We start from the raw sequence: 20580 nt of genomic DNA, 5'->3' as shown, positions 1-20580 counted from the left end.
GTCCAAATTTCACGGCACATTCTGTTCTTTAAGGAACAGATGACAAGTCTCACAAGTCCTCCTGCTAGAGCAGGGTTTGATACAAGACAGATGGACAATATTCCCTGCGCTGGGATTCTCTGAACTGCTACGCGGGGATTTAAAGCCAGTCTAGAAAAACAAATTAAACGACAGCTTTCCAAATCCTTTTCTCCCTCCTACCTACCACCCTCCTGATGAATTTATGAGTTTGTTTTTTAACAGTTAGATGTTTCACAAGGAAGAACTCACAACACAGGAAAGCACACGGCATCGCAGCCCACACCGGGCACGTGGCTGAGGGAAAAACCCCAGAGGACAGAGCGGTGCAAGGCCCTCCCGCAGGTGCCCCCCCGCTCACCGATGATGACCGTGTTGTCATCAGCAATAAGCAGCTTGCTGTGAACATAGATGAGCTCGGTGACCAGTTTTCCTTCCAACTCTGCGTATGTTCGGAGTCCACAGAATGAAATGTAGTTGATCCACTTATCTCCAACTGAGAACGAGAGAGAACAACACCAGCGGGACGTGAGGGGGGGAAGGAGAGCAGAAAAAGATCCTCGTGGTGTAAAGCCCTGTTTGAACAGGGCATAGTACTTTTAGCAACTTGTGTTACAAAAGCATGTAAGCAGGTATTGGAAGTATGTTTGTTTAAAAACAGACTTTCAAAAACACCTGTGGGCTCTCTGATCTGCTGCCCACTCCGATACACCCCTTCGGTGAGAAGTAACCCAAGTCTCCCTCGTGCAGTGTGCAAGTTCTCCCAGTTGATACGAGCACCTTCAAATAACTGGACTCTGCGACTGGTTTTCTGCAGGGTCTGCAGGAAGGAGGTTCTAAGCAGGTGTTTTGCCCACGCACAGTATGGAAAACATGTCCTGGTGTAATTGTCTGCAGTGCGGATTTACACAGAGCCCCACAACTAACGAGCATTACGGATGCCTCTTGCATTTGCGATCCCCATTTTTCACGGTGCTGCTTCCCTGCAGAGCACAATCCAGGCGGGTGCCCACGTGGGGAGGAAGCAGCCAGGAAGCAGAGCTGCCATCAGGCAGCTCTGTCCTCAGCAAAACCAGGCCGGGATGTGCTGGGGCAGGGTACAGCTGCGGGCTCACTGCTCCCAGCAGTGTGGCCCAGCTTGGGCCATTTTCCAACTAACAGCATCCTGAGCAGCTGCAACTGCGCCGTGCTCCTCCCTGGGGTCATTCCCTCCTCCGGCTCGGGGCTGCATCCAAATCCAAGGTCTGTAAGCCAGCCAAGGCTCACACGACCTCAGGAACCTCTGCGCTGGGGTGCTGCAGAGGCTGAGACTCACCAGCCCATCACGTGCAGTGCTGCCCACCGGCGCGATGCCTCAACCCAAACCTGACCCCTCGGCTACACCAGCGTGCACCAGGACGAACAACAAGCTGTGCCCGGCCAGGAGCTGCAGCTAGGGCCTCGCTGCCCCATTTATGTTTTGCAGGAGGCAGCGAGGTTTTCAGTGTGCCTCTCCCCGTCACTTGGGGTTGCAGTGCTCCCGGCTGCTGCAGGTTACCCAATTCTGTAACGGGAGGATCTCAGCTACAGGCTCCGGATGCCTCTATCCAACAGCAGCAGCCTGTGAGCACACCAGAGAGGATCACAGCTCTTACCCTCTGCTTTCAGCTGGCCCAGGATCGAGTTTTCTCCTCGGCACATGGTCCTGGAAAGAAGGTAGGCAGCCGTGAGCGCCACTGTGCCTCGAGGCAACGGCATATGCTGAAGCAGAACCCAGGGAGGTAAATTGCAAACACAGATGCTTTTAAAATACCCCATGCAAGCAGAAGAAACATGGTGCTCACAGAGCGCACGCTCCTTCCACACAAATGGTAACGTATCAAGGACTGCTTGCTTCCTAAAGGAGTTGGTACCATCAGCATAGGAACTGGGAAGCATTGCTGCCTTCTGAAGCAGGGCTGCTACAGGTAATGGGTCAGGAATTGGGGTTTTGTGTAGGGGTAGAGGGCAGCCTGCGATGCTGGGATGAGCAACGTGCTGTCCACATCACGGGGAAGGGACAGGGGTGTCCCCGGTGTGCCCGGCAGCGTGTGTACCTGTAGTTGAAGTGCATGATGGCCTGCAGCGCGTTGCCCCCTCCCGTCGAGATGTCGCCTTCAAAGCCAGGCAGCAGCGGGATCACCACGTACACTCGGAAGCGCTTGTTTTCCCTGAAGGGACAGGTTGGGGAAAATATTAGCCTACAACTGGTACCGCCTGGTCTCACTTTCTCTGTGTGGACTGGCTTGGTTTCTGTCCGAGGCCACTGGAGAAGCTGTAAGGGAGCAGGAAGCCAACACCTGACCCAAGGTGCCCGCTCCATGCTGGTGTTTCGGTGCCAGAAACACCGTCAGGTGTCAGGAACACCAGGGGGGTGCCGCTGGGTGCTGGCAGCGGGGCTGCACCCACAGAGGCCCCGTGGAGGCCGCCAGGTGGCGAGCAGGGCCCGCCGGGCGCTCACGCAGCCTCCAGGCCTCCGGCCCGACAACACGAGGGGAATTTTATTGCATTTCCCCAGCACTTCCCCGCAGCTGGGTGTCCCACAGGCAGGGCTTCGTTCGGCGGTGCTCCTGGGCCCAGGCAAGGTGGCTTTCCCCACACAAACGGCTGTGGGACCGTGGCTGTCTGCAGCCTTCCCCACAAAGTCTGTCTAAGCCCGGGGTTTGTTAGAGAAATTAAAGATCCACCCATTAAAAAAAAAAAGAGGAAGCCCAGAAAAGAACGTTATTAATTGCATCATTACAAAATATTTAGTCTAGAAGAGGAAGAAAAGTATAAGCTTGACTAAAAAAATCTTACTGCAGCATTAAACATCTTTTACCCAGGTGGGACTCTCCAAGCACAAGCACCAAAGAGTGCAACCTCTGAGACTCCAGAGAGCAGCTCCGAGAAAGCAGGCCCCACAGAGCCCTGCACAGCTACCACATGGAAAAAATGCTCATTGCACGGCACAGCAGCACGTGAGAGGTAAAAGAAAGGAGTTTAGGCAGCTTTTTGTGCATCAGCCCAGCAAGACCAGGACACAGTTTTAGACTACAACCTAAACATATCTTAAAGACAGGCTCCAGAGGAGCAACCTTAAGCAAGGCTGCCCAGGATCAAAGCGAAGACAAGCTGCTATCTGTGGTATTCACTTCAGCACGGGGTTAGGCATTCTCATGCACCAGGAGTGCCTAACACGCGGCTGGGTTTGGTCCATCCAGGAACAAGCTGCAGTCCCCTTGCAGTGGCTGCAGGTTGTAAATATCCTCCAGCACTTACCAAAAAATAAGGTTCCAACAACAGCTGAACCCTGCAGTAAAACCCTCGACATGTGTTTGCTTCCCCAGTTTAAAAGCAATCCTCTCTACAGATAACTTAAAGAAGTGGCACATCCCACACGTCCCCGTTCAACCTCCTCACCCACTAACTTGCCCTACCATGCAATCCACGGCCGGTTTGCTCTGCAGCAAGGTGTGACCTTTGCAGAGCACGAAGGCCTTGCTTTTCAAACAAGTTACATCGCTCAAAACACATGTATGTGCATCAGGGTAAGGCAAAACCCAAAAGCTTCCTGGTAGCACGGTAGCACAGAAACCACCGAAGAATCTCTCTGCTGCAAAAGCAAGTCAATGTCTGCCCACACGGGTTGTGTGTTGGAAAAATGATCGTAGTGTGGTGTCCATTACGATGTTATTTTGAACCACACTGCAGAAATGCATCCGGCAGGCTTCCACTGTGTTGTTAAGAAGAGGTTACCTGTGTGCTTTAAGAATCCTCTGAGCAATCGCATCGCCAACCTTGTTCCAGACAACTTTGTCATCAGCACAGCTAATAAAGAACTGGTTCTGCAGGAAAAGCAAGCAAAACTACTGTCAGATAATGCCAGTGATGCACAAAATAAATATTTGCATACTTTCAGACAAAGAGCAAGCAAAGATAGCCGTGTGTTGTCTGAACAGATGATATTTTTTTTAATTAGATGATGTGTGTGTCTGTGCTTGCTTGGGGAATGAATTGGTCCTTATTGATCACTCTGTTCAGAGAGTTCATATAAAGAGCAACCTAACGATAGCTTAATAAAAAAATAAGAAAAGAGGACAATCAGTGTCTCTGGTCAGCCAAGGCTGAGAGTCTCTCCAGCACAGGAGGCTTCTGCAGCTGCAGGGATGCAGGAGCAGCCCCATGCGTGGGGGCTTGGGCATGCACAGGGGCCATGGAGGAGGCAGGACGACTGCTGCACAGGCGACAGAAGTTGCTGGCAGCTTTGCGAAGAGGTTTGTGAAGGAGAGGTGTGCTGCCAGGGTACGTATGCATCAGCTTTGTCTGAACTTGGTGGAAACACTCCCCAAAATTCAGAGCACATTCTGTATTACTATCCACAGGGCTCACAATTCAGAGAAGACCAACCCTCAGAAGAAGTACCACCCTCCTGGTGCCTGCAAGCCCTGCTCAGCGCATCAGGCTGCTGCTGCTTTCCCCCCTTTCCACTCACCTCTATGTAGATGTAGTGCTTGCTGTTCTCGATCACGCTGATGTAAGCGTTGTGGATGGACTCCTCGTGGTATTTAATGCCAGCCGACCAGTCAGCAGCAGAGCGGATCACCTGCAAAGCAAGAGACCAACACCTTCGCCTCAGCCCCAGCCAGGACAGGGCAGCATTGCAACTGAATTACATCAGAGGCACTGCTGCCTCTCAGGATCTCACTAAATAAAGCAATACGTGCGACATTGACCATTTTTACTGCATTTGTAATACGTGAAAAGGAAGCTTAAAAATAGAATTAATGCTTAATAATGTTTTGATAGAAACAGAGGTGCCCTGTCATGTTGCTGCTTTACTCCCCTCTCCCAACAAAGCAGCTCTGCATGAATTAGAACTAGCCCAGAAGACCTGCTCCTGCTTTAGGTCTTACAATAAGCTCTTTTTAAAACCATCTGAATTTCCAGGTTTAGGGGTGACATCCACTCGGTGACCTCTCTTCTTCAGCTGGTTTTAAAACTGAGGTCTCCAGCCGGGTCAATGCCTTTTCCTACCATAATAATTCCTAATAATACTGCACACAATTATTCAGCCAGCCTGATCATGCCGACCACATCTTTGTTGTGTGCACCTGAGGCCATTTATTTCTCCTACCAAATTCTTGCAACACTTGGCGACGATACGACTCTGACCACTCATTGTCCAGCTGCCCAAACTCATTTATTTATTCGTGCTGGAAATCCACTTCGAAAGCGGATGCTGCAAGGTCCCAGGGCACGTTCTCCTCCTGCAATAGCACCAACCCAACGTGTGCCAGCTCGCTTGCTCGTGCCCTCAGCCACGTTCAGCCCCTGCCCCACAGCTGCCTCCTGCTCAGCCCGACCAGCAGCAGCGAGGGCATGCCCTGAGCCACGGTCTCCAAGATGAAAGCGTAGTTTTTAATTACATGTCGGTAGTGTTCAGGGAAAATAATTAGTCTTGATTAGCCTCAGTCTTTAAATGTTGTCAAGATAAAAGCATGGGAACAATAGCCTTAAAATACCGTGGAACAGCCATTAGGGCAGCCCAGCAGCTCAGTCATACGCCGGACAAGATCCGAACAGTGAGGACCTGTGAAATGTGTGTCAGTATGTGAACAAACTGTTCTTGTTTGGGGCTCAGCCTCATTTTTTCCTGGAAATCCCTCCAGTGGATTTCTTTTCCTTCCCCATGTCCAGCTCCAGCTTTGGGTTTGCTCTGTTTGACACCTTTGCCTGGAGCCCTGCTGTTACTTTGTGGTCTCCCTCCACCACCACAGGTGTGTTGCTGGCTGGAGCCCAGCTGAAGGTAATTCATTTCCCTAACAGCTGGGGCAGTGACCCAGCGGGGAAGGCTGGGCACGGCAGAGTCAGTGCATCTCTCACTCCTGGAGACCCATCCTTTCCTAAGGGAGAGCTTTAAATGAACTGCTTTAAACCTGCACTGCTTTGCTCAGGAGAAAGCATCGTGAGCTGCTCACAGCCCCGGCACCGAGAGCTCCATTCCCCTTCTCCTCTCACCGACATCTCGCACAGCAGTGCCAAGTGCTGTGCTGGATTTGTCATCTCCAGCTCCTCTAACTGACACAAGAGCAATAAATTTTCAGCTTGCTCTGGGCTAATGCATAAATCCTGGACAGTGCAAGACTTCAAAGAGGTGTGGTGGGCTTTGGTCACGGACAGAGCACTAAATCTGCACTGCATTTACATCACAAGCTGGATATTGCCTCACCAGTCTTTGCAGCGCTATCTTTGGCTGATAACTGCAAGGGCTGGAATGGAAATCGAGAAGGGAACAAACCGGCACTGCCTTTGGCAGCTGGCTTCTTGAGTCTTGCAAAACCCGTGTGCAATCGCGGCGCTATTGTGAGCAAAGCCCCAAAGTTCAGACACGAGGGGATGAGGTGCTCAGCCCCTCTGCCCACACGGGAGCCCTGCCAGCACCGATCCTGCTCGCCCTGCCTTCTGAAAACCCTCCCTAAAATGTCCTTTTCTGCTCCTCTCTGCAAAGGAGAGCAAAGCCAGATGGCACAAGGAGGTCAGAGCCTGTCGATGACAGGTCGGTGGCGCAGCCCAGCAGTACCAGTGCAATCCCCACAGATCCTTTGTGTTCCCTCTGCCTCTGATCTGCCCACAATTGAAGACAGATTTGCAGACAGGCTCAGAAACAAGAAAACCCTCAGCCAGATATTCCACAGACGCCCCACACCCAGGGACACTGCGGGCAGTAACTTCTGGTCTGACACTTGCCTGTACAGCCCCTACCCAGCACCAAGGCAGAGAGAACGTGGGCTTGGCTGGCGTCTGAACAAAGGATTCAATATCAGGACCCTGAGGGGCCTCTAAAAGCTGCAACGGGGCATAAATTAGAAATGAGCAAGGTAGTTTCAAATTAATAATTCACAAGACAAACCCGCTCTCTTTTCTCTATTTGCAGCATCACCGAGAGCAGCCCGTAATTTCCTGGAACTGCCAGTCACTCGCCGTGCCCCAAAACGTCGCGGCGAGGATGTGCAGTGCCAGGCAGCACCCAGGGCAGGCAGCAGTCCCCATGTCAGCACCGGGGGCTCGATGCACGTCTCCTCCTCCTCCACCACGGGCTGATGCACTCAGCCAGCAGCCCTGCGGCACGGGGCCCAAGGAAAGGCAGACCTGGGGCTGTGCTCAGGGTGGGTTCTCCTCTGGGAACTGCTTTGCAATCAGTAGGGCCCAACTTTGGGGCCCATCGTTTAAACGTTGAGGCTTATCTTGAGGTTCAAGTGTGTTCTCTGGGGAAATGAGCCCCCTTGCTTCCATGAGAGCCAAGTTCCCAAAGAAGCTGGTGTCACGGACACAGCCGGGGAGGTACTGCAGCCACATGATGATGCCCGGAGCGAGACCATTTCCCAACAAGCTGCAAACATTGCTTTGGCATCTGATGTAAAACGCTCAAACCCGTTTGCATGAGACAAGGCTGACACACTCCCGTGCTGGCCACCCCTCACACCACGTGGCGAGGCACAGACAATGCCCTGGCAGCCCACAGCCTCGGAAAAATGCGTCTTGTTCCACCAAGCTTCCCCAAGCGCTGCTGTCATCTGGGTGGACCACTCCTTACGAACAGCAGAGGCATGTGTTTTTCCTGGTTTTGGTCTGAGCCGTTTTATTTCATGCAGAGGCACCCCACTGCCTTGCTGCTTCAGTATAACTGTTTTGGCTTTCTGTCCCTCAATGAGTTTCTGTTGGTTAACGCTTGTATTCAATATTTGCACCAAAACACAGCTAATAGCTCTTAAATATAGCTCTTTGCTCCTGACTAAGGAACTGTCAGAAACGAGGCTGGACTGAGTGTGCAGAGGACCCACAGGACTTAGGGGCTACATAACAGAATGCAAATGAAGTTCAACACAGAAAGCAACGGCCATGAGACTCCTCTTAATCCTGGGCTTTAACTGACCACCAGCCACCAGGACAAGGCATTGGGGGCCTGGCAGATATATCTGAGAAAATTTAGGACAAATACTCAGTGGCCAGCCCGACCCACCAGCCCACCCAGAACACAAAACCAAACGTGGCCATTAGAAGAAGAGCAGCAGAAAACAAACCAGAAAACTACACAGCTCTAAAAGTCATGGTGCTTCCAAAACTTGAGTACCACATGCTGTTTGGCCCTCTTATCCCCAAAGACAGAGGCATGAATTAATGCCTCTCTTTTTAAAGAGTCGCGTTATTTTATCATAACTGAGGATGTGACCACCTATGCTGCGAGCTAAATTAAGCAGGAGTTTTTCATTTTATAATTGTAAGTTCGTTTTATAATTTTAAGTGGTGACACCTTCTGGAAAGACGGATAGAGCTCTCCTAGGGGGAGATGAGCAGGAGACCATCAGCACCCACCTGGACGGTGGCATGAACGGCCTCAGGCACCTGGTACTTCAACTCGTTGGCAGTTTGCTGAGTCTTTGGCAACAGGAACGGGTAGGACAGGGATCGGTATTTGGGCTTCATGATCTGCCGGGGGGGGAAAAGAAAAGAAAAACTCCTTGAAGAGATCGAAGCACAGCAGAGTAACGCACAAGACAAAGCAAGCATGCCTGTGGAGGTGGACAAGGCACGTGCCGTGCTGCCAGCAGCGATGCCCCCTCCCCACCTTGGTGAAGTTCCAGCGCTGGATGAAGTGCCGGGCCACGTCGCGCGCCGCTTTGCCGTGCACCACGGAGGAGATGTCGTGCCAGGGCATCCTGGGGGTGGTGTATCTGTCAATGAAGTCTGCGGGACAGGAAAACGCATCGGGATCTCTTCAGACAAAGGGCATGAACAGGGAAAACTGCAGCATCTCCTTCCTCAGACTCAAGCCCTCTGGGATGGGACACCAGGGGCTGTGCAGATTGATCTGGAGGCACCGTGCAGTCACCCACAGGCACGTCCAGGGACCATAAGAGCAGAGCTGGCCCTTTCCATGGGAGCTTTGCTGCTGCTTCCCAGCAGCCAAACCCAAACGGTCTCATCTCTTCCAGAGGCACTTACCAGCAAAAGGTTTGTCAAGCTGAACCCAGTCTTTAAAGACGAAGTTGCAGTAGTCTTTGCCGTGCCAGAACCTGGTTTCCCCAAGCAGCTCGCCAACGCCCGTCTTCAAGCTGCGGATGGATCCTTTATCTGCCACGGGCAAACAAAACAGAAACACACGCTCCAAAGTCATGGCTGTCCCTCGCCCAGCACTGGTGACAGACCCACAGAAAAGCACTGGTGGGACCCAGTCAGCTGAGGCCATTTTCTCCCTAGCCTTTCTGTTGCTTTTAGAGATGCATTTTAGTGTTTCTTCTTCCATTTAAATATTTGTTATACGATCAGGACAGGCTGTATATATCTGAGTTTGCTATGGAACCAAAATGCTGAATTCTCTCTACACTGGACCTAAAAATTACCCCGTAATTATTTGTCTTTCCACCTAAATGTTACCGTGGGGGAGTCCACGCACAGCTGTGACTGACCTTAGTGGCTCTGTGTACAATAATGTCATGAATATCAACTACCTAATCTGTTTTACAATGTTAACTCCAACTTTTCTGCTAGATGGTTTATGAGTTTGACTCCACAGTGGGGTGTAGCCGTCACCTAATGCATCAGACACTGCTGCCACAATTCCACAGTACCATGCCCATCGCAGAAGTCTTCTCCCCACCCACCCCCATCACCAGTAACCACAGCAAACCCCTTTCGGCATGCAGCAAGCCCGGGGTGCACAAAGCGAGCCCTGCCAGCGCTGTCACAACTGCTGGCAAGCCGAGCGGAGCCATGCCAGGAAGGCCATGCAGCAGGCAAGCACCACGGCCGCCGTGGGAAGCATGAGTGCAGTGAGAGTCCAGGTGGAGCTGGGGAATCGCTGCCCCTGCACGCTCCGATGGGATGGATGGGGCATGCTGCCGAGGCAAGGTGTGCTTCACGTCCTGAGCTTCGCTGACTGCTCTTCGACTCGTGAATGAGCATGAGGTGACCGCAGTGGGGACTGCACTCCGCTTCCAGGGGAAGCAAAGGCGTCTGTTCCTTGCTACGTGCCGCTGCCTTGTGATAACCATTTGATAATTGGCAGCTCAGGCCGTACAGGGAGATATTAAGAGGAAAACGTTGAAGAGCTGCTCCTCATTCTGTACTGAAACTCAACAGTGTCTGGATGGGGTACTGCATTTGGAAAGCCCTTTAACAGCACCTTTTGTCATCAGTCCAGAGACCAGAGATCAGAACAGCTCAGTGTTCCTGACTACACAACTCCTTTCTCAACCAAGGATGCTTTCACCGGCTTCAGTAAGAGCCAGAACAGGGGCTCAAGTCTTCTTCATCCAAGCATAGGTCTGGCAGCTGCCACCTTGCTGCTTCCTCTCTCTGGGTTTGCCCTCCTGCATTAGGCTCACGTGGAAATATCCAGTGCAGAAGTTCCCAATTCCAGTAACAAGCCCCTTCCTTTATGGGAAGAGAGCTGATGAAAAAATCATATTCCAGAATCAGAGCTAATTTCTCAGCTGTTCTCTGATATTATTGCAACCTTTAAAAATATTTATTTTAAATTATTTTTTTTTTTGTATTATGCTGCAGGTTTTTAAGCACCTGGAGAAGACGTTTCTGTGAGGATGTCCTTGGAGGGGTGATGAGGACGAGAACATCAAGTAGCACAGCCTGATCCTGGCACCCAACCTAACTCTCACCGTAGCTACAATGCAGAAACATCAGCAGCTAAAGCCTGAAGGGGGCTGCACCTCTGCCTTCCTCCACTTACCCTCCTGAGGCTCAGTGAGCCCCTGTTTGGACTCAGTGTGGTGATGGAACATTCTCAGGTGGGGCTTTAAACTCTGGATTAAATTCGGTTGACTCCTAGGGGGGTTACAGTAACCTGCAGAAAGTCAAGATGCTCTATTTATGGCATAAATGCACATCCACTTCTGCTACACCGCGTCCTGCTCCTGCCTTATGACACCTTGCATGACAGAAGTCCAAATGAGCTGTCAGTTTGCTGAAAGTACAAGTGACAACATGCAAAGAACCAAGTTCAAGACCCAGCTGGTTTTACACCGAACACACAGCAATGACTTTGCTACCTCGGTATACATCCTGAGCAACCAAACAACCCTGTGACCAACCCAAACTGGGCTCCAGCAAAGCCTCCTCCAGCCAGGGGAAGGAGAAAGCACTGCTGGGAGTGACGAAAACTCAGCTGAGTTCCCACCTGGAGCATTTACAGCTTCAAGAGCGAAGGACTTCCAGCAACAGATTTCAGGAAGAACTCCATGAGGGAATGAACGTCACTCTGACCCTTCTCATTTTAGCTTTGAAATGACATCCACTTTTTATGTGGGGAATTAAAAGCTGCATTCAAACATTCAATGGTTGAATAGTCTCTCGTCTCTATCAAGTGGGTAAATTGGGAATAATTTAAGTGAATGATTTAAACCTAAGTAACCCTAGCCAACGAGAGGGGATAATCATACTCAGAAAATCCTTCAGTTTTCAAAATAAATACAAACTGGAAAACAAAAGACTCAGTTCTCCCTTGCAGGGACAAAAATCTTCCAGCATTACAAACGTTAGGTATCACGCACACTGCATCCCGTCACCTGGCAGCTCATGACAACTGCTAGATGCAAATCCACCTAAAACTTTTTTTGTATATTTTGCAGTGACACGAATTTACATATTGACTAAACACAGTTATTATTCTGATAGCTAAAGAATTCACCAGCTTTTCTTCTTAACAAAGCACATATTACCCTAGAAATTATGTGAGTCTGCACGTACGCCCACCCACCCACCTCCGCACACGCTTTATATATGTCGTTTGGGTAAAGCTGAGATGAAAAACAGCACTTACTTGATTCACTGTCTATGCTGCTGACGCTATCAGCGTGGTGCATGCCATGCTTGTGGAGATGCTTGTAAATACTGAACCTTGAAAACTTCTTGGATTTTCCTATCCCTTTCATTCTTGACGAGTCTGGGACATCATCAGCATTCCTCGGGAACAAACGGCTTTCTGGGGACGGGGCTTGGGACTGCAGGGCGATGTGTTCAGACGACTCCGCTGTGGACTTAAAAGACACAGGACGTTGCTGCAGGTGATGCACAAGCACATTCCCTTTAAGTGCAGGTCATCATTCATAGAAATGCTCAGAAACAGCCATCAGCCAAATTTTGCTCTGTGGCAAAATCTGCTGTGGTGGGAGCTATGAATGCCTTTGGAGGAGAGGGTCTGTACAAGGAGCCACCGAGCAGGAAAACCCAGTGATACTGGCAGTGTATTCCTCAATCAATTACCCATAAACTTACTCAGGTTACTACTCCCTTTGTAATTCTCACACACTGAGACCTCTTTATTTATTTATGTTTTTTTTAGGAGAGATCTGGTTACATAAATACCCAGGTCAGCAGAAAAGCTCAACAAGTGAGGCAAATGCTGAGGGCCCCAGCGTCCCAAAGTTCAGAGCACTCTGAGTGCCTACAGTACATTTTTAGCAAGGCTTTACTAAAAGCACAGCCTCCAAATTGTGAGTGCTGCTCCAAGCTCCACAGGAAACCCAGCCCTAGCTGCATTTCCTATCTCCATGCCCTAGCAGGGGCCGGGCAGGACCTACCCCGAGGAGTCATTCGGTGCTCAGACACTCCCTTCTTCCCACAGCTACTCCTCCTTCATCCTCCCCAACCCAGCCGTGCTCTTTGAAGCAGACGCAGCGTGCTCATCCCCACCAGCAGCCCTTTGTCAGGCAGGTGTCAGCACAGCCTCGGGCTGGAGGCAGCTCACTTACTGCCAGGTTGGCCGTCGACACCGACTTCACCGCCCCCATCCTCTTGACGCTGCCCACGTCGGTCAGGCGGTGCTCGTCGTCGTCCCAGCGGCCGTACGCCAGGTCGATGCCACCCACGAATGCCACCGACTGGTCGACGATGACGAGCTTCTCGTGGTGGGCCCAGAGGTACACGGAGGAGGACACGTGGTCCGGGTGTCTCATCACCTGCAGACAGGAGCAGCACCCATGCTCAGCGCCACTGCCCAGCTGCACCTCCTGCCAGAGCACTGCCCTGTGTGTTCGGCTGCTCAGGGCAGCAGGAGAGCACTGGACATTTGAGAGGAGCATCCACACAGGCTGCTGGGAATCCTAAATGGGGTATCCCCCTGCAGCAACGCTTAGTGCTGTTGGGATAGGTCACATTTACAGCAGCATCGCTGCGTTCGTAAAAGCATCGTTGTCAAGAAATGTGTTTCTACAAGTAACAGAATGCTCTTGGCACAGCCGTAAGAGCTGAGCTTCCAAATACAGAACCTGATAGGAAAGAAAACAACATATTGGTGATCTGACTCACTTCTTTGGTTGTTGCTGCTACACAAGAGAAATGAGAAGTCGCTTTTTTTTTTTTTTTTTTTTAAATCAGCACGTTGTTTGACATTTGTTTATGACATTCTTTTGACATTTGTTTATGACAAAGCCACTTCTCTATCTAAGCACGCAGTACGTAGCTTTATTTTTAATGCCAGCAGAGAACCATCGGACTGACATCCTGCGGAAGGTGCTGCGTGGTTCACCTGCCTGCTCCAGGCAGCCAGCACTGCCCTCCCTGCAACATTTTCCTGTTTGGCTGTGAAGATGATGGCGAGTTAAAGCTTTGCTGTGACAACTGACCAAGTGATAATCAATCGATTATTTTAGCAGTTTGTTCATCACCCTTGTGCGTAATATATCTTATTACAACGTATATGTCTCTAATTTAAAGGCACGGGACCCAGCCTTAGCTGCTGGCTCATGTGCCAGTTTGTTTTCTGCTCGGTGGCAGAGCAGCAGCGTGACAGCACATAGCAGGGCAATGATGGGCATTTATGACAGCAGTGTAAACACCCCGTGTTGACTCTCGTCATCTATGCACAAACAGGAGTGCTGATGAGGCAACATTCTCACATCATCATTTTCCATTTGATGTAACCCCATAAACCCGTCCTATGAAATCAGTTTCTCACGAATTACGTGAACAGCTGCCTTGGCACTTGTAAACTAAGCAGTTTTATGTTCAATTATAACCCAAAGAAACGAAGTTGCCATGCTCAGACGTGGTAATCATGGTACGGGTATGTCTTGACAGCCTGTAACAGTGGGAACCTCTGCTCGTCCAATTCACACCCAAACTAGCTGCCAAGCGCAGTCGGACGCTGATGTCCCGCACACAGCGCCGGGCATGCAGTTACCTTGATGTTTGGGTGGAGATGCATGAGTGTCCGCTTGCTGTACTCGCTGTTGATCCCCAGGGCAAGCTCCACCTCCTTGTACAGCATGACAAAAATCTTCACTCCCTGTTGCTGTCGGAAATAAAGAACAAACACTGGCATGCAGATATTTCAGCGGCACAGCCCATTTCCCGGGTGAGGAAAGGCAGAGGCAGTAGGCACGCTGCTCCTGCAGGCAGCAAGGCAGGCCGAGGTCACTCACTGCTGCTTGCATTCCTGCAGATCCACCTCGAGAGCCCACGGCAGGCAGGGGCCTGCACAGCTCAGGAAAGGCGCTCAGCCTCCAGAGGAGGGCTCAGCACTGACTCATGTGCAGGGCTGAGCCACGCCAAAGCCTCCCAATCGCTTTTGCTTACAGCAGCTACTTTTAACCGCCCTTTGAGGCAAAATTTGGCAAACGTGATTCACGCCACGTATTGCAGGTACCCACTGACCTCCAATTTTCCGCTGCTTCGTGTTGCCCTGAGGTTTGCCCGCAGTTAGCAGCACACGCAGGGTGCCAGCAGCAGGGCATCCCACGGACATCACTCTCCCAAGGGAGATGCAGCCGAGGGGATGCCAGTGATTGAGCTCTTTCTGCTGGCAGGGCTGAGCAAGTTCCTGGAATACAGCAAGCAGGACTCAAAGGCTGGTGCTTTTTGTGACTCTGATGGGATCCGCGTGAGGGTTTCTAAGGATGCAGCTATGCTGAAGCACGGGCAGAGCTGCCAAGTACTTCCCAGCCCTCGGCAGATGGTGGTCACACGCTGGGACAACTTCACCTGCGATAAAGCAGGAGAGCTTCAAACCTTGAAGTCTGCCAGTTTGAACTAAGGGTCAAACCTTTCCACAGCCTTTTAAGTTCCTATTCCCACAAAGCTGCTCCTGAGAGCTTGGGCAGTCTCCAAAGTGCGGCTGATATTCTGCTGTCCCAGGGAGCACCACATATGCATAAAAGACAGACAGCCCCATCCCTGCCTAGACAGCAGCCTGCCGACCGCCCTGCTGAATCAAAAGGAGCAGGTAAGCATTTCCAGGAGCTAAGCTTGAGACACTCCTGACTCTTACAAGGTATTTATAGCCACAGGAAAAGCCACGTTGACACGACGAACAAAGCCAAATTCTTCCAGCGAGCATGCCCCGTGGCCACGTTTCATTTGCCAAAAAATAAGTCTACTTCCAAATCAGCTCATGTCAGGCACAAACCCCTCTGTTTTTCTAGGAACAGGGGGTGGGTGAGGCCTGGAAGGATGACTGGGTGGGGAGGGGAGGGAGTCAAGGACTATTTGAGCATGTCCACCTGGACTCCTGCCCTTTTACACAGCAACGTTCAAGAATCTTCCTGGCTCTGCCTCCCTTTCTGACTCACTGCTCTTGTGGGGCAAACTACCAGCTCCAGCAGCAGTCTGACCATGGGCTGGGTGAGCAGCAGAAATGCTGCCTGTGCTCACAGACACCTCACACTGATCTTTTCTGCCTGGCTCATTCGGCTCCATAAAACATGTTCTTTGCAGTCTCCATCCAGATGTGCTCTTTGAAAGCAGAGCACAGCCAACAACAAATAAGAGATGATAATGGGAGTTAAAAAAAATAAAGCAGTAAGCAACCACAGTTAAACCTGGTTTTATTTTTCTCCCCGTGTCTCCAAGTGCTCCACAAAAAAGGGGTGTGAGCACACAGAGCTTTGCACAGCAACCCTTAGAGGGAGTGCCAGGAAAGGCACCAGGTCAGCAGCAGGTCTGAACTGATCTACCCAGGAAGAACAGCAGAGGACAAATAAAAGCAGAGCAACAAAAAAAGAATTATTTGTCTTATCAAGAATTCCAGTTTATACAAGCCTTTGTTTACTGTACACAAGCATGCATTAAGTAGGATAACAGCAGTGCAAATAGCAGGCTCTGAGTCATTTTTATCACCTCCTCCCTTAGAAGCTCAACACCACCGTCCAGCTCTGGGGAGCGTGATGCCATTTGTGTCTGTACACTTCTTTGCAAAACAGCATTCATCCTAATCAAGCCATGCGCTTTGCTGAAGCCCTTTCCTGATGTCCCTTCTCCACAGCAATGCACCAAGACCCTCAGGGCCAGAGCTGCCACATGAGAAGGGGCAGGTAGGGCAGGCACAGCCAATCCTCCTCCTTGTAGCAGCCACAAGAGCGAGGAGAGTATCAAAAGGGGTGGGTAGGAACAAAGAAAAGCAGGAGAGACACTGGTTATATGGCAGCCAGTGTAAGGAAGCAGTGCTTTACTACAGCGAGGAGTGGTGGGAGAACAGTGATTATGTCTGTGCTTCAGTGTTTAGGTGTAGCAAGGACCTATGCAGCATATCAAGTAAGGAAACCAGACGAGAAGGCTGCAGGGAGTTAGCACGAGCTTCTGGACGTTACTGGGTGCCTTTGGCTAATGACACCCTCCTGTTCTTGGAAGGCTGCTGGGATCTCCCAGCTTCAGCTCGGAGAGCAGCAGCACACTCAGTAAATACCCTGTGTTGACACACAGGACCTGCACAGCTCTGCAAGGTGAAAACCACCTACCAAGAACCACCAGGAAGTCCTGAGACCTCCCCGTACCTCCAAGTTACGTGTGCCACAAGGAAAACACCGAGCACCAACAGCTCCAACCCTGCCAGCAGCTGGGGCAGCCGCAATGCAAAGCTGAAGCAACACAAGCTTGAGGGCAGGAAGGAGCAATGAGAGGATTTACCCTCCTGCCTCCGAGCTCTTCCGAACCCAAACAAATGGTGCAAACACTCCAGTCCCAGCAGGACCTTCCCCCAGGGGGGTGCAGGGGCTGAAATGGGGCTGGAGCTCACTTACTGCTTTGCGCTTGAGGATGCAGTCCAGCCGCCAGTGATTCCCTTCAACAACGGGCCGCTTCATGAAGATCTCTGGGCTCAGCCTAAGAAAATACAGGGGTGGAAAAACTCAGCGTGCGTAGTCTGCAAACAAAGGCCTGGCCTAGATGACCAGCTTGGGAAGTAAAGAAATCAGAAAGTTTATCTAAGGGGATGTGAAGGCTCATGTCCCAGAGTGATGCGTTCTCCAATACCAAGCTCTTTGTTTTTTAATAATGGAGCATTACAGGGACAGGGGACATGTCCAGCACATTCATCTTAGTATTCAGTAACCCAGGGGACCAAATTTTGCAGTGATGTGCCAACAGGGAAACTTGCACCCTATCTATGAAAGAAAAACACAAAGAAAAAAAAAAACACAGAAGTGAGATTAGAAATAAATGTCTAGATATAAAAAACAAATAAAAGTGTGATTTCAGCCCTCCTGATAACTTAGGCTATCTGAGTAGCATACATCTGTGCTGAATTTTCCTTTCTGCCTAAAGACAAAGCAATATGGTATTGCAACAAGACATTTTGGTGATTCATAGCTTTGAGGGTTACAAGGAAGAATTCAGCATTCCCGTCTAACTCCTGCAAAGGGAGGCAACAAAATTTCACCACTTCTGTGCGGAGCACAGGAACTTGTGCTTGATTAAAGCACGTTGCTACATCCTAAAAGCATTGCTCTGGCAACAGCATTTTTATCTTAACCTCCAAGTTTCAGGTCAGTTTTGCAGTTCCACGGTACGTTAACAACTGACTGCTGCTGAATAAAATGTTAAGAGACAAAAGGTCTGAAATGCAGTGCTCTTGCCTTGCTACACGGTGTTGCACAGGAGCAAGAGGAGCACTGGGTTTATCTGTGGTCATGTTAGGGAGGTTTAGCCCAGCCAACGCTGTGTTTGGTTTTCTCATGACTGCCACCTCAGAACTAATCCCCCACTTCCCACAGGCAGCAGATGAGAGGCAAGAGGGTCATCTTTCAGCTAGAGGAGGAGCACAGTGAGGTGCTCACGGCTGGGGATGCCCGAGCAGCTCCCCAGGGGCCGGGCTGGATCCCCTGACCCACCACAAAGGCAAGGCACAGGCAGCAGCAACTGGTGCTGGCCAAATGGCCCTACCCCGAGGCTGTGCAAGCACGCTTTTTCTGCCTCAAACAGGAACCAGAGCACTGCATAAACAGCCTGAATCACTAGGGAAGAAGTGGGCAGAGCCAGGTCCTCCAGCAGCCGCACAGCTCGGGGAAGGGACTATCAAGATCCCTCTCCGTTACCTGCCCAGCTAAGAGCAGAGCAAAACTGCACCCAGCCCAGTTGCTCTCACCCCTGGTGCAAAGCTGCCCAAAACAGCAAGGAGCAGAAAGGAGGGTCCTCTGCAGGATAACATGAGAGGAGCACTGCCCTCATCAGGGGTATCTGAGTGTCCGTGTTCCCTTACACCCTGAAAGCCATTCTTGACCCTCAGGTGTACAGCACCGTGCATTCCTGGTGAAGCCACAGGCACCACAACACTTGCACCTGGAGGTGCCTCCATGAAATTTCAGGCCCTTCCTTGCAAAGAGAGAACCAAGCTGTTGATTTCAAGCATGTGCTTTTGCTGCCAACCCTCCTGAAAAGGCCTTTGAATACAACCCGACGAGATGTTTGGGTGTGCTGCCAAACCATCTGGCCGCACGGCTAGCTGCCATACTGTAAGGCCTCCCAGCGCTGCAGCACTGCCGGGAGCGTCCCAAGGGAGACAGCTGGGCAAAATCCAAATATCTAAGTACGCACCACCAATCTGTGATGAAGATCTCTTCTTTAGCAGCTTCCATGGCATTTGCGACATCTTCGAAGTACCACTTGGCATTCACATACCTGTAAAAACATGCAAAGCACGGGGATTTATTTTCCTCTCCACCGTAATCAAACAGAAAGTTCACAGCTGAAGACCAACAGGGTTCTGTGCTAATGCCACTTACGTTCTCTTCCCAAAATCAAACACAAACCTAATATCAGGAATTAAGACAACATGCGGGGGGGAATTTCAGGCTGCTATTAGCTTAACGGAGCAGCACAATAGCAGATTATTAAGTGCCACTTGGTACTTCTGCCAACCACACAATTTTCCTTGGGTTTCACTCAGTGCACAAGCGGGCACCGCGATACGCTCAGCAGCTCGCCCCCACGTCTCACCACTTGGCCAGCGTGTTCTCCTGCACGGCCGCGTACGACCCGAACCGGTGCTCGGTGAGGAAGTCCTTGCCGTGCTTCCGAATGAATTCGTCTATTCCCTGCCTCCACCACTGGGCATGCCGGTAGCTGGTGCACTTCAGAATCAGCGACCTGTAAAACCAACGACATATGGGGCAGGTGCTGCAGCCACAGACATTTAACAGGGCAGCTTCTTGCTGTCCAAGCATGCTGCTAAGCACACCTGTATTGGTCACGTTTTATCAAGCTAAAAGGAGCAGCAAGAGACTTTGCTTTCATGTTTTGTTTGCAAAAAAATACATCGGCACTTATCTGCTCCGAGGGAATATCACAGCATCACGCTGACAATAATAGTAATAATAAAAAAACAGATTTAAATGAATAGCGCCAGCTTAACTTGTAGGGAAGTTGGACATGGCTAATTATGTATTTTTTCCATGATGAATTTATTCTGGATGCTACCATTAAAACATTAAATAGCTCTTTATCCCACCTAGCATATCTTTTGTACAATTCTCTAGCTGGGATATAATGCAATGCGTCTTTGCTTGGAGCATAAAGGAACAGAGGACCTAGAAAATTACCCTAAGTAATTGCTGAAAAACCAGACTGTGCTGCTCCACGTGCACCATGTCCTCAGGCCCGAGCAAAACCCGGGGACAGGCTGTGAAGCTGAGGCACCAATTCCCTCTTTAAGGCATGGAAACGACCAACAGGTACAAACCTTGCCAACCCCAGGAGAGGTGCCACCAACTCTTTGTTAAAACAGCAAAAGCAAAGCAAACAAGATCTGGACTTCTTACCTCGAGAGATTGTCGATCTGCAAGCCGTACTTGGTTTCTGTTTCCTTCTGGCCTATCTTGATGTTGAACTCCTTGTCCACCAGCAGCACGAAGGCAATGGCGCCCGAGTCCGGCTTCATGTAGAGCAGGAAGGAATCCTTCACCACCAGCCACCTGCAGGGCGGAGGGAGGTGAGCTTCTGGTCCCTCCTGCCGGACGTCAGGCACCAGCCACAAAAACCCAATGAAGGGATAAAGTATTTCTGGCCAAACGAGCACAAAGCATTCAGCAGGGAGAGGAAGGCATGTAAGTGAAGGGTAACATCTCTTATCGGGGCTCTGACCTCCTAAGGGAAGCTGTAAAGCCCAGTGCTCACGTTATGAACTCAGGTAACAAGTCTGGCTCCAATAAAGGATTTTTAGTGACTGCACAACTGCTTTGTGCAGAGGCCTTTGAAAACCCACAGCTAACACACCCAACGAGATCTCCCTGCTCACAGGTAGACTTCCCAGCGAGGAGCCCGGCAAGGTGAAAGGAG

General features: G+C 50.6%; 1 protein-coding gene across 8 annotated transcripts in view; it reads right to left on the bottom strand.

Moving 5' to 3' along the window:
• The window catches only part of PLD1 (phospholipase D1), a 58326-nt gene that overhangs the window by 7604 nt on the left and 30142 nt on the right, over positions 1–20580 (bottom strand). For 5 of the 8 annotated variants that reach the window (XM_084529978.1, XM_084529979.1, XM_084529980.1 and 2 more), the window contains 16 exons: positions 20064–20216; positions 19243–19392; positions 18841–18924; positions 17049–17130; positions 14216–14326; positions 12786–12992; positions 11855–12071; positions 10766–10879; positions 9022–9150; positions 8645–8763; positions 8392–8505; positions 4511–4621; positions 3775–3863; positions 2094–2207; positions 1653–1702; positions 380–514 (listed from right to left, as the gene is read on the bottom strand). In XM_084529978.1, the coding sequence (XP_084386104.1) occupies positions 380–514; positions 1653–1702; positions 2094–2207; positions 3775–3863; positions 4511–4621; positions 8392–8505; positions 8645–8763; positions 9022–9150; positions 10766–10879; positions 11855–12071; positions 12786–12992; positions 14216–14326; positions 17049–17130; positions 18841–18924; positions 19243–19392; positions 20064–20216 (1979 nt within the window). The remainder of the gene's footprint in view (positions 1–379; positions 515–1652; positions 1703–2093; positions 2208–3774; positions 3864–4510; positions 4622–8391; positions 8506–8644; positions 8764–9021; positions 9151–10765; positions 10880–11854; positions 12072–12785; positions 12993–14215; positions 14327–17048; positions 17131–18840; positions 18925–19242; positions 19393–20063; positions 20217–20580) is intronic. The other 3 variants (XM_084529984.1, XM_084529982.1, XM_084529983.1) reach the window with 1 other exon arrangement.

The sequence above is a fragment of the Aythya ferina genome, assembly GCF_964211825.1.
Source record: "Aythya ferina genome assembly, chromosome: 9".
Lineage (NCBI taxonomy): Eukaryota > Metazoa > Chordata > Aves > Anseriformes > Anatidae > Aythya > Aythya ferina.
Note: the sequence above shows the minus strand (reverse complement) of the source record. Positions and strands in the feature narration are given on the sequence as shown.